Source organism: Manduca sexta, chromosome 4 (genome assembly GCF_014839805.1).
Source record: "Manduca sexta isolate Smith_Timp_Sample1 chromosome 4, JHU_Msex_v1.0, whole genome shotgun sequence".
In the NCBI taxonomy this organism is placed as follows: domain Eukaryota; kingdom Metazoa; phylum Arthropoda; class Insecta; order Lepidoptera; family Sphingidae; genus Manduca; species Manduca sexta.
In genome coordinates this window covers 7,818,175-7,835,225 of record NC_051118.1, presented here as the reverse complement: position 1 = coordinate 7,835,225, position 17,051 = coordinate 7,818,175, and the positions used below count along the sequence as shown (strand labels likewise).

Sequence of the window (17,051 nt, the reverse complement as noted above, 5' to 3'; positions counted from 1 at the left end):
GAAATTTGCATTCTTTGATCGTCGTGGTTTGTTTATAGAAGAAAATAGCGAAAATAGTATCACATTCGTACCTCATAACTTTTCATACAAGATACCTTGTAAACATAAAATCATATATTAGAAGAGTTTTATTTATAAATGAATGAGATGAGCAAACCCTATCCAAAAAGCTTTTAGGAAAGACAAAAAAATATGGGAATGACATATCCTATCTATAAGTCTATTGCTAACTTATTCTCACGGGACTCCATAATGAACCTCTGAGTTATGGCTAAAATGTATAGCACTGGAATAGCTTCGGCGTGTTCGGTTAAAGGTCCCGATGTCGTTCTAAAATACTAATAGAGACCACCATGAGTTTTTAGTCGGTAATCCGACATACCCTATCCAACTTGCATACGCACGACGGCATTGTAGGAAGGTATCTTGGAGCCCTGCTCGCGACTCGTCGACTACCCATAACAACCATATTCCACTGCGCTTTACCCAGAGACTTTAGTTGTCTCACAATGCCTATTAACTGACAAAACATGCATAATATTGCTTCGCCGCAAAAATATACATTACATTTACACCTCTACTCTCATACGAGATAGCGTAATAAACGCCATTCATTAAAAACATAACTAATGTACTCTATTCAATAGAACATTTTAACCTGCAATAAACAGCGCCCGCCGAGTTGGTTGCAACAAGCTCTTGAGTCGGGAATGTCAAGTAACGCTAAAAATAACACAGCCGCGGGTCGAGTGTTTCTCCGTTGTTGCTACCTGAGCTGGTTTAGGGTTGGTGCTTTTTCTTTTATCTATAGACTTTTAAAAGGGTTTGTAAACAACGAAAGTCTGAAGGGTATAAACCATTGTAACTTAAGTACGTATTTAAACTTAAGGCATACATTTAATTATTTAGAAGTTACCTCCGTGTGACAACATCGTGAGGATACCTACAAAACTAAGAGTTTCACAGAAAAGAGGTATGATGTCTGCAAACGCCCAGGCCTGTCTGATGCACTAAGGTCTAACTTGAGTTAATCAATAAAGCAGTCAATAATAAAGTATAGACTGGAGATTTGAGAAGGAGAACAAGCTAACTTCATATATTTGTACTTTTACAGCTAAGATGTTTATATTAGCACATTGTTTTACAGGCTCTTTGTTGTTAATATACAAAAGATATTACCTACTTTCCGCGTCGTTGGACCAAAGTAGCAACCCTATTCAATTACTAAGAATTGAAGAGTTTTACTAGACTTTACCAACATTTCTTGCGATTCGCTGATTATAATGAAGGTACCAACTTCAAGCAATTCCTGAGCATTTAAGAAACTTAAACTTCATTTTACTACTTGATAAAATAGTCTACTTGAGTCCACACCACCTTGATCACGAAGGCTGCAGTCTTCGAAAAGTAGAGAGAAGATTAAAATATAAAAACCGATAAAATACGCGTGAACATAAGAAATCAAACTTGATAAACTTTACCCGTCTTTTGTGCAGTCGGGTGTTGAGGTGGCAACCCTAAGCAGTTCCTGAATGGATTAAGTTTCATTGGGCGTTCCCTGTGTCATCCGATCTCGTCTCACGGTGAGAACTTCGCGCGAAACAAGTTCCTTAACGAACTTGAAATGATAAAAATATGCATCCGCGGTTATTTTTGTGCTTGCTAGTAAGAGAAACTAAAATTCTTACAAATGGTATTAGAAACACTGTAACCGTAAAGGGCGAAAGCATAGAATATGTTGACGAATACGTGTACCTCGGACAAGTAGTCTCATTTAAGAACTATACCAACAATGAGATACAAAGGAGAATAGCTACGGCATGGAAGAAATATTGGAGCATGAAAGAAATAATGAAAAAAAAAAACAAATAAATATATGTACAAAGAAAAAGCTATATGAGATAACAATACTGCCATGCTTGACATATGGTTGCCAAACCTGGTCACTAAAGAAAGAACATGAAAATAGACTAGCTATCTGCCAAAGAAAAATGGAAAGAAGTATGTTGGGAATAAAACAAAAAGAAAAAATCAACAATACAACTATACGAGAAAAAACCAAACTAATTAGTGTGATAAAAGTAATACGATCTTTAAAGTGGAAATGGGCAGGACATATTTGTAGGATGGCAAATAATAGATGGGCAAAAATTATAACGGAATGGATACCACGAAATAATACGAGAGGTAGAGGCGCCCAATGAGGAGATGGAAAGATATTTTCTTGAAGTTAGCAGGACCAGACTGGATGACGAAAGCAAGAGATAGGAAGCTGTGGAAGTCGATGGGGGAGGCCTACGCCGAGGGGGCGACTACTACGTGAAGGTGTAACAATAATGTAAAGTATATTAAGTCCTATGAAATGTATTTAAGTAGTAGAAATAAAGGCTTATTTATTTATTTATTTATTAGTAAGAGAAACAGAGTTGTTATCACAGCTTTACTCTGTCCTTAGATAAAAAACGTCTATGAATAAGGGGGAAAGTGTATAAATAAAAAAAAAATGTTCCAGAACTTCCTTACCTGTCAGAAGCAATGCTAGCGATAGATACGGCCCAGTCGGAGCCGCACCAGCCCTGGTCCAGGATCGGAGAGATGAACAGCGGCCAGCGGACTCGCGAGTCGAAGTGTGAGTCGTAGTGGATATCCTTGTCGTAACGTATTGGATTCATGCGTTTCGTCTCTCGACTCAGCGGGAAGGTTCCTGGAAAACCATTCAGCTGTTTTAAACGACTTTAAAAAACGTTCTATATCCGCCCATATTTATGTCCGCAAATTTCTCTAAAACTACTAATTTGATTTGGATGGGGTTTTCGTTGTTTAAATGTCTAGTTTTCAGGGAAAATATGTATAGTCTACGAAAGTGGATAAGCTGATAACAAATGGTAGGAAATGATATATATAAATAAGTAAGTGCGCTTTAAAGTGCCTGCTAAGTGCCGCGCTGTCTGCTGCAAACTTAAAGGCACTCTAGACATTTATAATTTGCTATGATTGAAGAATAATTTATTTGGTCTTTATCTAGTTATTGAGTTTAGTGCAATATCTCAAGCTTTTATTTATTGCCGCCTGCCTGACGTCAACTTCCTCAGCAAACCCAAGCAAATCCTCTTAGAAAAATACAAATTATTTGACATGGGTTTCGAATTCGAGTCTTCATAAATCCAGTCCTTTTTCAAGTCAATAATACACACTTTTTAATGCTACATAATACCTAATAAACACAAACACACACCCAGGCCCAAAACCCAAACCAAAATATTACTCTTCCTCCGTGCAGTTGGGTGAAGATCAAATCGTGAGCCATAACTGTGTCAGTGCATTGAAAGTAAAATATGTATCTAATAAATTCTAGTGTGTTTCCTTCAGTCGCTTTCTATGTCTAGACGGCGTGTGAAAGGCGTAAATATAATACCTGACGTTGACTAGAGTAGCAAGAATGCCGAAGCGAATCGAATTTGTTTTGTATACGCGGTTATTGAGGACCAAAGGCTTTAGTACACCGTAAAGTCAAATTAACCAGAGGATCTGAACTTAAAAAATCTGTATAAAAAATCTTTTTCCGACGATCTTTTTTTAACTTGCCAAAATCCAAAATGTTTCTCTTTTAGGACTCTTCTGAACAGTTGTCGTCCTGACTAGAGGCTTCCTCGAGCCGAGGCTGGTGATGTTTCACCTGCCCTGCCATTCTATTGTTAAGCCACTGCTGAAAGCGTTCCAAATGGACGCGTTTTCGTTTGTGAGTTAACAAATCTAGTCGACGTTGGCTATTATTCTGAACTCTAGTCGATATTCCCAGCCGCTTGAAGATGACACCAAGGCTTTTTCGCGTTTCAAATATGTCAACAGCACGTTTAATAGTTACACTGGCTACAATGTCCTTCAAACCGAAACACAAAAGTGATTGCATATTGCTGCTTGGCGGCAGAAATAGACCTACCCAGGTGAACTCGCATAATTACATAACCTACCGTCAGTAAGCCTAAACCTTCTAGTATTTAAAGTCTCCAGGCAAGGTCTCTTATCAAACTTGCCTCGAACCCAGACCAGCTTACACCTACGTACAAAACAATACACGAAAGCAAACAAATGTACATACACTTGAATAATAAAGATTTCTTAAAATTTATAAATGTTTGAACACATGGTTTCATTTCTAGATAGGTTACCTACATGTTTTGTTTCTTTGTTTACTCGAAAACACAATGAAGAGGGGCCAGTAAGAATTTTCAAGGCGAATACAATGTAGCCAAAGAAATTAAAATGTATAATTAGTTATAGATCGAACATCAGGATCACATTTTTGCTCCAAAAGTTATTACCCATTGGTAATAAGTCGTTGTCTTATTTGAAATGTCCATGTGACAAGATATCATAGCGTATTTATATGTAGATATAGATACAAAAATAACATTAACTAAAATAAGCCAATATGCGCATTAAAAAGTGCAAATTATGATATGGAAAACCTAAAATATTTTACATTGCCGTTTTGCTATTTCACGGTGGATTTAGTGCATGAGCGCAATATTTTTGTATGACTTTCTTCCCAATGCCCGCTCTATATATTCTTAGAACTTAGGCAAAATTCACTAGCCTTAAGCAACATCGACAATTTTGTAATACAAAATTCTGAGCATTAAACTACGTCCGTCAACTTGAGGCTAGATGCCTTACAATACCCAGTAATTGACTACAATAGGCTCTAAACAAGAACGTTCGCGCATTGTGATTTTGTGAATCAGAACAAATTCACTTCATCTATAAAGTGCTGTTGTCCGCATTACTTGAATGGACACTTTCATTTCTATCTTACAATTGTTTAGTCCTTAATGGTTATCGCACACCTATGGCTCAGGCAGGACGTCGCATATCTTCGTCTTAAATCGAAAAGCTTGTATCTCCGTTTAGGCATTTTTCGATGGATAAATGAATATTTTTATTAAAAATATATGTATAATGCTGTCTTTGATATAAAGAAAGATGGTTCAGTCATCAAATTCAACTATATTTACCTAAATATATTTTAATTAATATTTTTTAATATATTACATTAACAAGTTTACTTCGTCAAAAGCATCACTTGAGCTTTTCGAATTAAGCCGATAATATTAAATATTATAAAACAATAATAATGCTATTCAATATTTCGATACTTAAATTTTGAATTTGCTAAATTAATTATGTTCTGCATAAATAAATTACTCATATTTTTTTAAGCTGCAAATGAAATAATATTCAAAACAGGACATTTGACTGGAGGCAAATTTTTCCGGAAATCATGGTTAAAAACACTTAAAATGTCCAGGTTCAAAAAAGATAAAATATAGCAAAGAGACTGTATATCCAATTGCAACAAGCCGGCATGATTGCGTCGACTGAATCATCATCAGCCGCAGGATGTCCACTACTGAACATGGGTCTCTCCCAAAGATTTCCAGATCGACCTATTGGATTACCATCAGCTTCCTATCAGTGAAAACTAATTCAAATCAGTTCAGTAGTTCCTGAGATTGGGGTGTTTAAACGAACAAACTCCTCAGCTTTATATTATAGCATTCTCTCGCCATATTCCACCGGTATAGGTATGCAATAACCTTTAACATTTCTTTCAATGCATACTTTCTTTCCTGTCAAATGCACAATAACTCTTGTTCGCATTTAAGTCCGGTCACGACTCAATTCTTTAAAATATTTCGCGATACATTTTAACTTGAACTTGCAGCTCGGAATACGTAAACCCTTTTCTGATATAAAATAGTCTATGTATCAATAATATATATTTCAATAGGTCGATTTGGATATTTGGGGAAGGCATATGTTCAACAGTGGACATCCTGCGGCTGATGATGATGATGTATTAACACTAGCTTTTGCCTGCGGCCCCGCCCGAGTCAAAAGTTTTTCTGGTATAAAAAGTGAAAAGCACCCGTGAGTAATGTAGCTTTCTATTAGTGAAACAAAATCAAAATAGGTTTTCTAGTTTCTGACTGGGTTCAAACAAACTCTTCAGCTTTATAATTTTAATACAGATACCAGTGGCGAAGGATCCATATAAACAGATTCCTACCGGCTTTCCTTTATGTTAAAATTTCTATAGAATCTAATTATCATTAGGATGTATTGCAATCGCATTCATTCAGAAGTAGGTACGTATATGTTATGCCCATTAATAGATAGGGCATGATCTATCTGTGTAGCAAATTTCATCAAATACAGTTTAGAAGTTTCTCATATGTGCACGGCAAAATGAATCCCACTACACCTGATGGTAAGTGGAAAGGGGTCTATTAGAATGTCGACTGACGAGAGATGATTATTGAAATTAAACTAATTTTTCGGATTCTATCGCGGTTTTTTGTTTTTTATTTTTCTCCCGACGTTTCGAAGACTTTGCAGCCTTCATGGTCACGGGGGGGACTGAGGTGTTGTTCATCCTAAAAGACCGGCTGCCAGACCTCAAGACACTGTGAGTTCATTCTGCGTAGATCGGACCGCCAATGTCTAAATTTAAAAAAGTTGTATAATTGTAAAATGTAGGTAGATATTGTAACTTTGACTTTGCGGATGAACAACACCTCAGTCCCCCCCGTGACCATGAAGGCTGCAAAGTCTTTGAAACGTCGGGAGAAAAATAAAAAACAAAAAACCGCGATAGAATCCGAAAAATTAGTTTAATTTCAATGTCTAACATTCGCGTAAATATGAGAGATGATTATCCCTTCGCAGTCAACATAATTATACCGGCCTGTTGGAACCGGATATACACAGGATTCGTTTAAAGGACATTGTAGCCAGTGTAACTCCTGAAGATAATTTAAGGTAACATCTAATATCCCAGGATCGCAAGCGCAGTGGAATACCAAACAATACTTTGTAATTCAAGGTGTTGGATGGTGTTTCTACTGTTTATGGGCGGTCGTATCGCTTACTATCAGGCGAACGGCAAGCTCGTCTCGTCATAAACAAAATAAAAAAAATTTGCTGACTGATATGATCTTCAGCTTGTTTTTGTATTAATGCCATTATTTATGATAATCATCCTGCCATTATTCGTTTTGGATTCCAATAAAGTTATTGAAAGGTCGTAATGGCATCCATCGATTGCAGTTAATATACAGGATCGTGTTTAAAAAATAATATTATTTTATTTCGTTATGCACAATTTAGTTAATTGTTTTAGAAAGGAGGTCTGATGTGTAAACCCGGAAATCAATTTTATAATTTCGTTTTTTAAATATTTCTGATTGTAACGTTATATAAGGACCTCTAAAACTTAGAATACGAAGATGTTTTAATATATTATTTCAAAGTCTAAATCTGTATTTTGAAATGATGTATTTCAAAGCTTAACTCTTTGGGGCGGCTTTCACACGCGGCTCCACAATCGTGATTTTTTTTCCAAATAGATATTTTCCCGGTATAAAAAGCCTTAAGTAATGTAGCTTCTTTGGATTAAACCCGCGATTTCTTTTCCAAATATAATTTTCCCTGTATAAAAAGCATATATCACTTAAAAGTAATGTAGCTTCCTTTGAGTAAAAGAATTTTGAAAATCTGTTCAGCAGTTTCACAGATTAAGCTCTATAAACCTTTTCCTCATTATAATATTAATATATATATTATGAATTACTTTCAAGTCTACTCCATGTCGTAAATTTAATATCTCCTTTCTAAAACACCCTTTATATATAAGTACATTAAGTAGCCAGTAAATCATACATAAATTCTCCACAGACAACAATTTACGAGCCATGCATCGCCATATTGTATTTGGCTAACATTCTGATTATTTTAATGATCTTCGTCAAGTTTGATTTATCGTTTGCGATAACAACAACTTGACTTTAACCTTATAACGGTTGAATAAAGCTCATTATCTAACGTATCGTGTCGAACTTTGACACAAATGCACAATTGACAATTGACGTGCTTTTGTGTTTCTCCCGTACGTAATATGATTAATGATGAGTGAATTAGGTGTGGTCAAGACGTGACTAATCTATTTTCTGATGTTACTATCTGCCATTTTAAATACACCCGATCTCTCTTTTCAATCCATCGCGAAAAAGGATCAATCAGAAAAAAGTTTTTGGCATGCTTACCAAACTTATTGTGATTGATATACTCGGAACCGGATCGAAGATTAAAATTAGGATCGTTTCTTAACAACGACTGTATAAATGGAACCACTGACCTTTCGAGGATTGACAGCATTTTTAGTAACAAGATCATGGACTTTTATTTTATTTTTTGCTGGCACAGCATTTTCGTATTTATTATCTAATGCCAAAGGGTGACAAATGCAGCCCAATGACATAGAAGTTACATAAAATATTTTTTCATTTTGCTCATTAGTCGTCATTTTTCTGGTGGTAGGATATATTTTATATCCACCCGGATAGCGACCACCGTACACTAGGTGTTAAAACCCGCCATAGTGGCCCACGTAAGTGTCACATTCCGGGATCAACCTGCGTATATCCTGTACCAACAGGCCGGCATAATTTTAATGACTGTCAAGGGGTAATCATCTCTCGTCAGTCGGTATTCTATTGGACCACACTTCAATACCATTAGATACCGTGGGGTAATTTAACCGTGTCTGTACAAAAAGTTTCTTGCAAGTTTCTTTACCAGCCTATGTTAAAACAAAACTAATATGTAAGAGCCAGGAACAAATCAGCTACAAAGCAATAGCGCTTCAGTGTTTAATTAAAAACTCACCCAATTTATAAATGAGTCCATCCTTCAACTTCTTGCCGGCGAACTGGGAGTAGTTGTACGCGCGCCAGGAGTTTCCAGGCTGGTTGACGCCGTAGATCACGTCGTCGCTGATGATGCACGGGTCTGCGTCACATTGCTTCTTGCTTGTGTTGTGCTCGGCGTCTTCAACGCACGTGCTGTTGATAAAGTTGTTTTTAGAATGGTATTTACTGGTGGGACATTCGCTTAATCATAGGATCTTTCCTGCCAGTTCGAGCTGGCTTCTTTGTTTACTTTGTAGTCTTTTATTTATTTTATGTGCAATATAACATGTCTTTTGTTATATAAGGGATTTTATTTAAGTGATAATTAAATATTCTCATGTACTTTGACTTATAAGCACAACTAGTGCTTACTAATTGAAATTAAAATTTGTTTGAACGCGATAATCTCGATAATAAACCGATTTTGAAATTGTTTTCACTAATAATAAGTTACATTACTCCTGAGTGCTATACGTTGCTTTATTTCCCGGAAAATCTTTTTCGCGGGCGAAGCCGCAGTCTATAGCTAGTCAATTATAATTAAATCAAAATTATTTGGCTCAACTCGGAATTCGAACCCAGAACCTCAGCACGGTAGTCGTACTAGTACCAATTACAATAACAACTAAATCTTCGCCTACGTGATGAATTAAGCATTTTTTTATTATGTTGCGGTGAATGGTCATTAAACTAACTCGAATGGTTTATCCTCTTCAGCCTTCTCAATAGACTCGTGTTGTCACTGCATCACCTCGACGTTCACTTGAGTGATCTAACATAAAAATATACGAGTTGAATTGAGAACCTCAATTTTTCGTCGGTTAAAAAGTATGGTATCAGTTGCAAAGGATATTTCATTCATACGAGTAAACATCACCTATCTTATCAATGCCTAATAAATCACAGTAACTAAGTCCGATAAAGTTAGGAAATTTGTAAATAGATAGCCTAACGGGAGTGAAAACGTGGTCTCCAGTTTCGATCCAGGGTTAGGGAAAATAAAAAAATTGGGGGAAATAAGTAAACGATAATATCTTCGGATCGATCCCGAGATTAAAGGCCTTTACAAGGACATACTTAAATAAATAGCTTCGGATTTATCCCAAGATCTGGTCCGTTTTACAAAACGACAATATCTTCGGATCGATCCGGAGATTAAAAGCCTTTACAAGGACATACTGAAATAAATGACGATATCTGCGGATTTATCCCAAGATCTGGCCTTTACAAGTTTCAAATGAATTTTATTTGACAATTATTGCATTAAACAGCAAAGTAAGATAGTACTAATTTGAATTCCAATTGTTTGGAAATATAGATTAGAGTGTGAATTTTGTATCCAATCGGCTTAAAAGAGAAATTATGAAACAAACCAAACATTAGTAATCTGTAAGCATGTCAAACTTTATTCTGATTGGCCCATTTTTACGATCGATCTGGAGACTGAGTTTATTAATTTTGACCCTTAAGTTTATATACATAGAAACTAACCTAACTGCTAAGCTAACTAATCCTGGGTACCTAGGCAGCCCTACCTAACGTTATCTCATATAGAGATGTTATCAAAAAAGTATTTCGTTTGTAAACATATGAAAGACCTTGGAATTTGTTACAAACATTTGTGTTTTTATGTCGAACAAAATTTCCAGACATACGATAGACTTTTATCTCACGACTGTTTTTGATTGTATGCATCTATTCATATTCTAACCACTAAAAATGGGTATTTTTTTTAAATCATTACTTATATTCGTAGTCTTAAATATAATTATTTATGTTAATTCTAAAATTTATTTAAAGAAAACTTAACACAACTGAAAAATCCAGTACAAATAAAATTCACATCCCTGGCGTATAAGTTAAATTGATAGTTCTAGAAATCTTGTTAACAATAAAAAATATAATTAAATTCCTTATAATTTCCTGGGCCTCTCACGAAGTACATTTCCACGTGTCAAGCCCTTACTTATGAATGCAGTGAGCCGACTCGTTGGTATTTCAAAAATGAATAAATAAATATTCAATCCGCGGAAACATTGCTCAAGGTTTTATAATCTACATGCTTCTATGGCAATAAAAATTGTTCAACTGTCAATATTTAAAGAGCTCTCGATTAGCGCGCTTATAAAAAGTAGCTACATCTACTTATTTTAAAAATGGAATCGAAATATAACTTTAAAAATAAATAAATATCCATTACATACTTATTCAAATTAACCGTTTCGGAATATCTTTTAAATGTGCATTCCTTTTTTAAAAATACTTTATGACCACGTAATACGAGTGCACTATAAATATTGACTGTTGCTAATCTTATTGACATTTCAATCCAAAACGGTAAATATTTGGAATGCACTCGATTAACGCGGTTCAAATGTATTTTTTAAAAATAGAATAGAAATGGACGTTATTTTTATTTTAAAAGCTCAATATTTATAAAACATTTTGTTAATCTTAGTGACATTGATTTTAAATTGTTATAAATGAGATTGGCTAACAAATTATTATTATTTCATTAATAATTCCGGTTACAAACATAAATATTTACTTAATTAAGGCAAGTATCACTGTTATAGTCTTTTATTGACATGGCTCTTTTGCATTTTTGTTCGAAATTCAAAGGCTTTTTAAACCCGCAAAAAAACATAAATAAAACATAAATGTGCAAGTTTATGAAGATTTGGATGTTAGAAGGAAACGCAGGAAATGCTGAATTAATTTGGATGACATTTGATACACAGGCGATCATGTCCTGAATTAACTTGTAGACTACTTTCTATCCCGGAAAACATAGTGGGACTTTCCCGAGAAATGTCCCATTTGACTAATCTATCTTACTCACATTAGTTAAACGTTACCGAATATCCGTTTGTTAATTAAATTATAGTTATAAGGTGCGTTGGGGTTAAATCGGACGCTTTTTCGACGTGTTAAACAGTCTTCTCGAATTATTTTTTTATAATAATTCTATAGGAGCTATCATAATGAATCATTAACTTAGCTATAAGTTATTAAATATACTAAATGGTATATATTTTTTCAATCCCTTATATATACTAGTCAACGTTTTATAGGGCTTTAAAAAAGTACCATACTTTTAGAAATGTGTGAGAAAGATAGGACCTTCACAGGCATAGTTCGGACTACTATCTAAAATCGTCTATGATACAGGGATTCTAAAATCCATAAAAAGAGCATATTCTGATCTAGATATTCATTTATAACCATTCAAAAAAAATATATTTTTCGTAAGATATTTTTAGAAGCGAACTATGTTTTTTTAATAGTTCTAGGCATACGATCATACCCCACATGAGTGACACTGTAGATATTTTTAAAAATATTCGAAGAAATAGTACATACACGTGTAAATAAACAATAAATAAACCAAATCGACCATTCATCTGAGCTAAAAAAAAATACACAATTAGTGAGTTTAGACGTTTTCGTGTATAAATTTTGATAAAAACTTGCAATATTTTACAAGTGCTAGATCGAACGATTTTTATCCGTTCTTTAACGACAAATAATTGTATGTGTAAAGATCGGATCTCAGGGAATATACGTGTTTCGACAAATTTGAATAAACAAGTCACAAGATTTATTTCCTTTATGATAGTATATACCGACAAAATTAATTGAAAACAGTAAATACTCAATTAAAATTAGGCAAATTCTTGCATGGAGTTAATCCGGATCTGCCATGGAATGACAAAACACCAATATTCTGTTTGTTAGCACCGTAAACATTATTTACTTGACGGATTCACTCATGTGAACTAGTGGAACGTAGGGTACAAGATGGGGTCGCAGGTAGTGTTGTCCGAAAACAAAAATTATAACACAATTACGAGTTATTTGATTTATACGATGTTATACCTCCTACGATCTTACCCCAACGCGCCTTAAATGCTGAACTCAATTTAATTTGGATATTCCCTGTGATTTTTTATGTTGGTAAACACCTATGAATAACAAAAACAAAAGGGAGACGGAAAATTTCGTAACAATATTTCATAAAAACTATTTCGTTACATATATTATTTTTTTTGAGAAATACACACGATCTATTTTATCGTGGATTGTAACTCAGTCCTCATAACTTGGAGGAGACAAAGTTGTTTGATTTAGATCATGTAGGTCTTAGCTTTACTAAACGTAAGCTTCATATGAAGTTATTCGTCCAACTATTTTCGCTGCTGACTACCAGAAATGCCATCGGGTTCCTAGTACCAATTAGCTTTAGTTTCTGATGACTAACAAATGTTTAACTGATGTCATACAATGCACGACCTAAATCTTACAACTGTTGGCACGAGCTTGCATTTTCAAAGAGAATGTAGTTTACTATCCACCACTACGAATTAGATACACACAACATCACGCATTCATGCTCGAAGGGGTATGCAGAGGTGCAACCAGGGCACCCACCTTTCGCCAAATGTGTTCTGCCCCATGATGTGATAGGGGACAAGCCCATCGCTATATCGGGCACAAATTCTAGACTCCGGGCTGATATTGAGCAGAAAAACCCAAATATCACTTTTCCCGACCCGGGACTCAAACCCAGGACCTCAGAGCGCTGTCGTACCGCACATGCAGCACATCTACGCCACTGAGGCTGTCTACGAATTAGATAGTTACTCATAATATAGTTTAAAGCGCCATTATATGGATTTAAAGGACTTGCAATGCTTATATGGTTGAACTAACTAAAATTAATCCAAACAATTATCTTTTATAATGAAATGGCACTTCAATCCGTGTTATCAATAAATGGTAACAACCAGAACTTTAAATTCAAGTCCACACCGCACTTGTAGTCACCCTGACCCAAATTAAATATTTAGTACCATTTACTAGCTATAATGTTCTTAGCTAAAACAATGTGCATAGCTTCGCAGCAGAAAAAGACATCGCGGTAATCCTAAGCTACACGAGAGACCTAGTTTTTTCTTTATTGCTTTGAATGACGAGACGAGCTTGCCGTTCACCTGATGGTAAGCGATACTACCGCCCGTAAACAGTAGAAACACCATCCAACACCTTGAATTACAAAGTATTATTTGGTATTCCACTGCCCTCGCCATCCTGAGACATGAGATGTTACGTCTTATTATGTCCAGTAGTTACACTGGCTACAATATCCTTCAAACCGGAACACAACAGTGACTATATACTGCTGCTTGGCGGCAGAAATAGACATTACGGTGGTACCTACTCACATATGAGAGTGCTACTATCAGTAAATAAATATACTCTAATTACTCTCTCCGAAAGGAATAATAAAGTAATTGACGTAATGTCTTACATCACGTTGTTTTCATTATAAATGTGGTTCAAAAATTACTTTATGGGTATTAATTTTGACGCCTAAGGTTATAAACTGCAAACTGTTAATTAAAATGAAGATGAGGCTGTAGGGCATTTGTTTCTTGGACAAAATGATTAACGACTTAGGAATAAACGTTAGTGAAATTCTACTAATTATGAACACAAATTAAATGAACTCGCTAAATTAACTTATGAAATTTAACAAAAAATAACTGTAACTTTGTCTTGAATTAATACTTATACTCTACTTCAAATATAGAAAAAATCTGAGTCCTATTTTATTCCGGGAAATATCAACGCGGTTAGAGCAAACATAAATTAATTACAAAGATGTACGAATTTGTTCCTTTGCCATAAATACTAATAAAAAATACGAAATTATAAACAGGTATCATGAGAATTCATACGATCTACGCACACATCAGGATGTGGCGCAGACGCTAACAAAGCATATTTTAGTAAACAGAGCTGAAGGCATATCTATGTACCTAATGCTAGGTGTTTTAAGTTATTATTGTCACGATTACTATTCATGCCAGCGCCATATTGACAAACTTCAAGCTTCGACCTTTTTCAGACCACGGATTTTGTAGACGCAAGTGCAGCATTTGCTTATTTTATGTTCAAAACCAAGCGACCAAACCAAATTGGATTGGAATAAAGTACACACACTTCCAAAGCCCACGCAAGCCAAGTCAAACATATTATCCATACCCAGTGGTTTAGTAAGATTTTGCAAGCGTACAAAATGTTGCACATTTTTAACAGTAAATACACTGTAGTTTTTGTTGAAGGTTTTATATATTATATCAAATTTACTAGCTGATATTGTATCTGAGCGGTTTCCATAACGATGAAAAATAACAAGAAATTGGTGTTACTGTTATAAATTCAATATAGTGTAACCCAAAGAGCATTACAATACTACGGAAATTGTAACCTCTGCTAATCTATATACATAAAGATGAATCTCTATTTCCTTTGGTCGCATCACGCATGAACGAATGGAACAATTTCGCTAATTATTTTATTGTTGTGTTAATTATTGTCAGGAGAAGGTTCTTATGAAAGAAATAATTAAGGAAGTTGAGCGGAACATTAAAAAACATAAGAGAACTTAACGACAATATCTATTTTACGTATCTGGTTTGAAGGACATTGTAGCCAATGTAACTACTGTACATAATGAGACTAACAGCTCATGTCTCAGGATGGCGAGCGCAGTGGAGTACCAAACAATACTTGTAATTCAAGGTGTTGGATGGTGTTCCTATTGTTTATGGGCGGTCCAATCGCTCATCATCAGGCGAACGGCAAACTCGTCATTCAAAACCATAGTTAAGACAGAACGTCTGTCGAATCAGCTAGTAGTAAATAAATATTTCCAATGATAGAGCTTTCTGTGTAGTCCAGTTAATAAATTCTAAAGGCATAATTTACTCTGCCACATACGCTATGTCCCATTTTTTCGGTAGTTACTGCTAAAATATTTATCCAAAACATACATCAGCTTTAAAATAATAGACATTATGTTCATAATAAAATGTCGAAATATTTAGGATATCCATTTCGTGCAAACATTATGATAATTTGTACGAATCTTGACATGTTTTACATAATATTAGTGAGCGGTTTGTGAACACCCGCATTGTTATCACTTTCGCCTTTCAAAATATATTATTTGTCTAAAACATTATTATGATTTAGTCCTGCGTTATATTTCCTAAATTTTTATTCAAGTAGCTATGCAAGTCTCTTTTTAAATTATCCATGTTATAGACGCCATTCTCAAACCTAAGGAGTGGAAGGGGTATGCGCTTCTGGATATAATATAAGATATAAGATTTATTTATTTTATTCCAAAAACCCTTTAGGTAATATACAGTACAAGTATCTTTAATGAAGTATGAGGGTATAGATATCAGTGTGTTTACCTCTTAAAGGTTTTTACAGCTTACTCCAAAAAAGTACAAGATTATCAATGCTTTGTTTTTCCATGTACTAGTATGCAAGCTTCAGTATTTTTTTTTATATGGACATGGCCAAGTGATTCCACTGCACATGCTGATTAGTGCAGTGCAGATGAAGCATCGAGTGTCGAAAAATTATCCCTCGCCAGTCGACACAATTATGCCAGCCTGTTTCAAATCTGATACACAAACTGATACAGGAACGCGACACTTATGTGGAGCCACTATGGATTGAAGGACAACTTAGTACAAAGGACAACACAATGGTATTACTAGACATATTGTATTATAGTAACGAGCACAGTTCAGCATTTTAAAATATCCCGTTATGTTTCTGAATATCATTTCTTTTTATAGACAGGCAAATGACTTGCAAGTCATTGATTAACATAATCACAAACGTAAACAAACAGACAACTATCTTTATGGTCCCGATATGCAAAACAGATAAAATCAACGAAAAACATTCCAAAGTATCTTCTTTTTTCCCATTGTCTTCATTTTTGCTATAACAAAAACTGCAAAGTTTTTTCGAAATAAATTATTGCCTGTCAGTTCGCAGGCTGGGATCCAGGGGCGGTCACGGGCATCGTGACCACCCAGAACCTTTTTAAGTTAATGCATGTTTGGAATTAGTTTTTATTTTATTCGGATTTTGATTGACTGACACAGAAAGGTAACGTGATATTTATTTTTAAGATGTTCTTTAAGGATTCAATTGTTAATTTTTGTTTACCAGTGATCTTTGTTATAAAAATGATAAACATACATCATTAATTTTGTTTTGTTGATAAACCTGTACCGATTGAGTAAGTATCAAGTAACTTTATGTATATTAGAACATTTATAGTGCATTTATATGCGATAGAGTTGATTATAATCGTATTTTTTTATTGATATCTTTCCCAAAATATTTATTCTAAATCCGATTCTGGTCGACTTTACAACTTTTTATAACTTTCTGCTCATAAAAAAGGTGTGGCATGCAGAAAGTTTT

General features: G+C 34.8%; 1 protein-coding gene across 1 annotated transcript in view; it reads right to left on the bottom strand.

Annotated features, from left to right (window-relative positions):
* LOC115452830 (tubulointerstitial nephritis antigen-like) overlaps window positions 1-17,051 on the bottom strand; it is a 64,356-nt gene that overhangs the window by 4,797 nt on the left and 42,508 nt on the right. The window contains exons 4-5 of the mRNA XM_037442855.1: window positions 8,728-8,903; window positions 2,524-2,704 (exon numbers count right to left, since the gene is read on the bottom strand). Of these exons, the coding sequence (XP_037298752.1) occupies window positions 2,524-2,704; window positions 8,728-8,903 (357 nt within the window). The remainder of the gene's footprint in view (window positions 1-2,523; window positions 2,705-8,727; window positions 8,904-17,051) is intronic.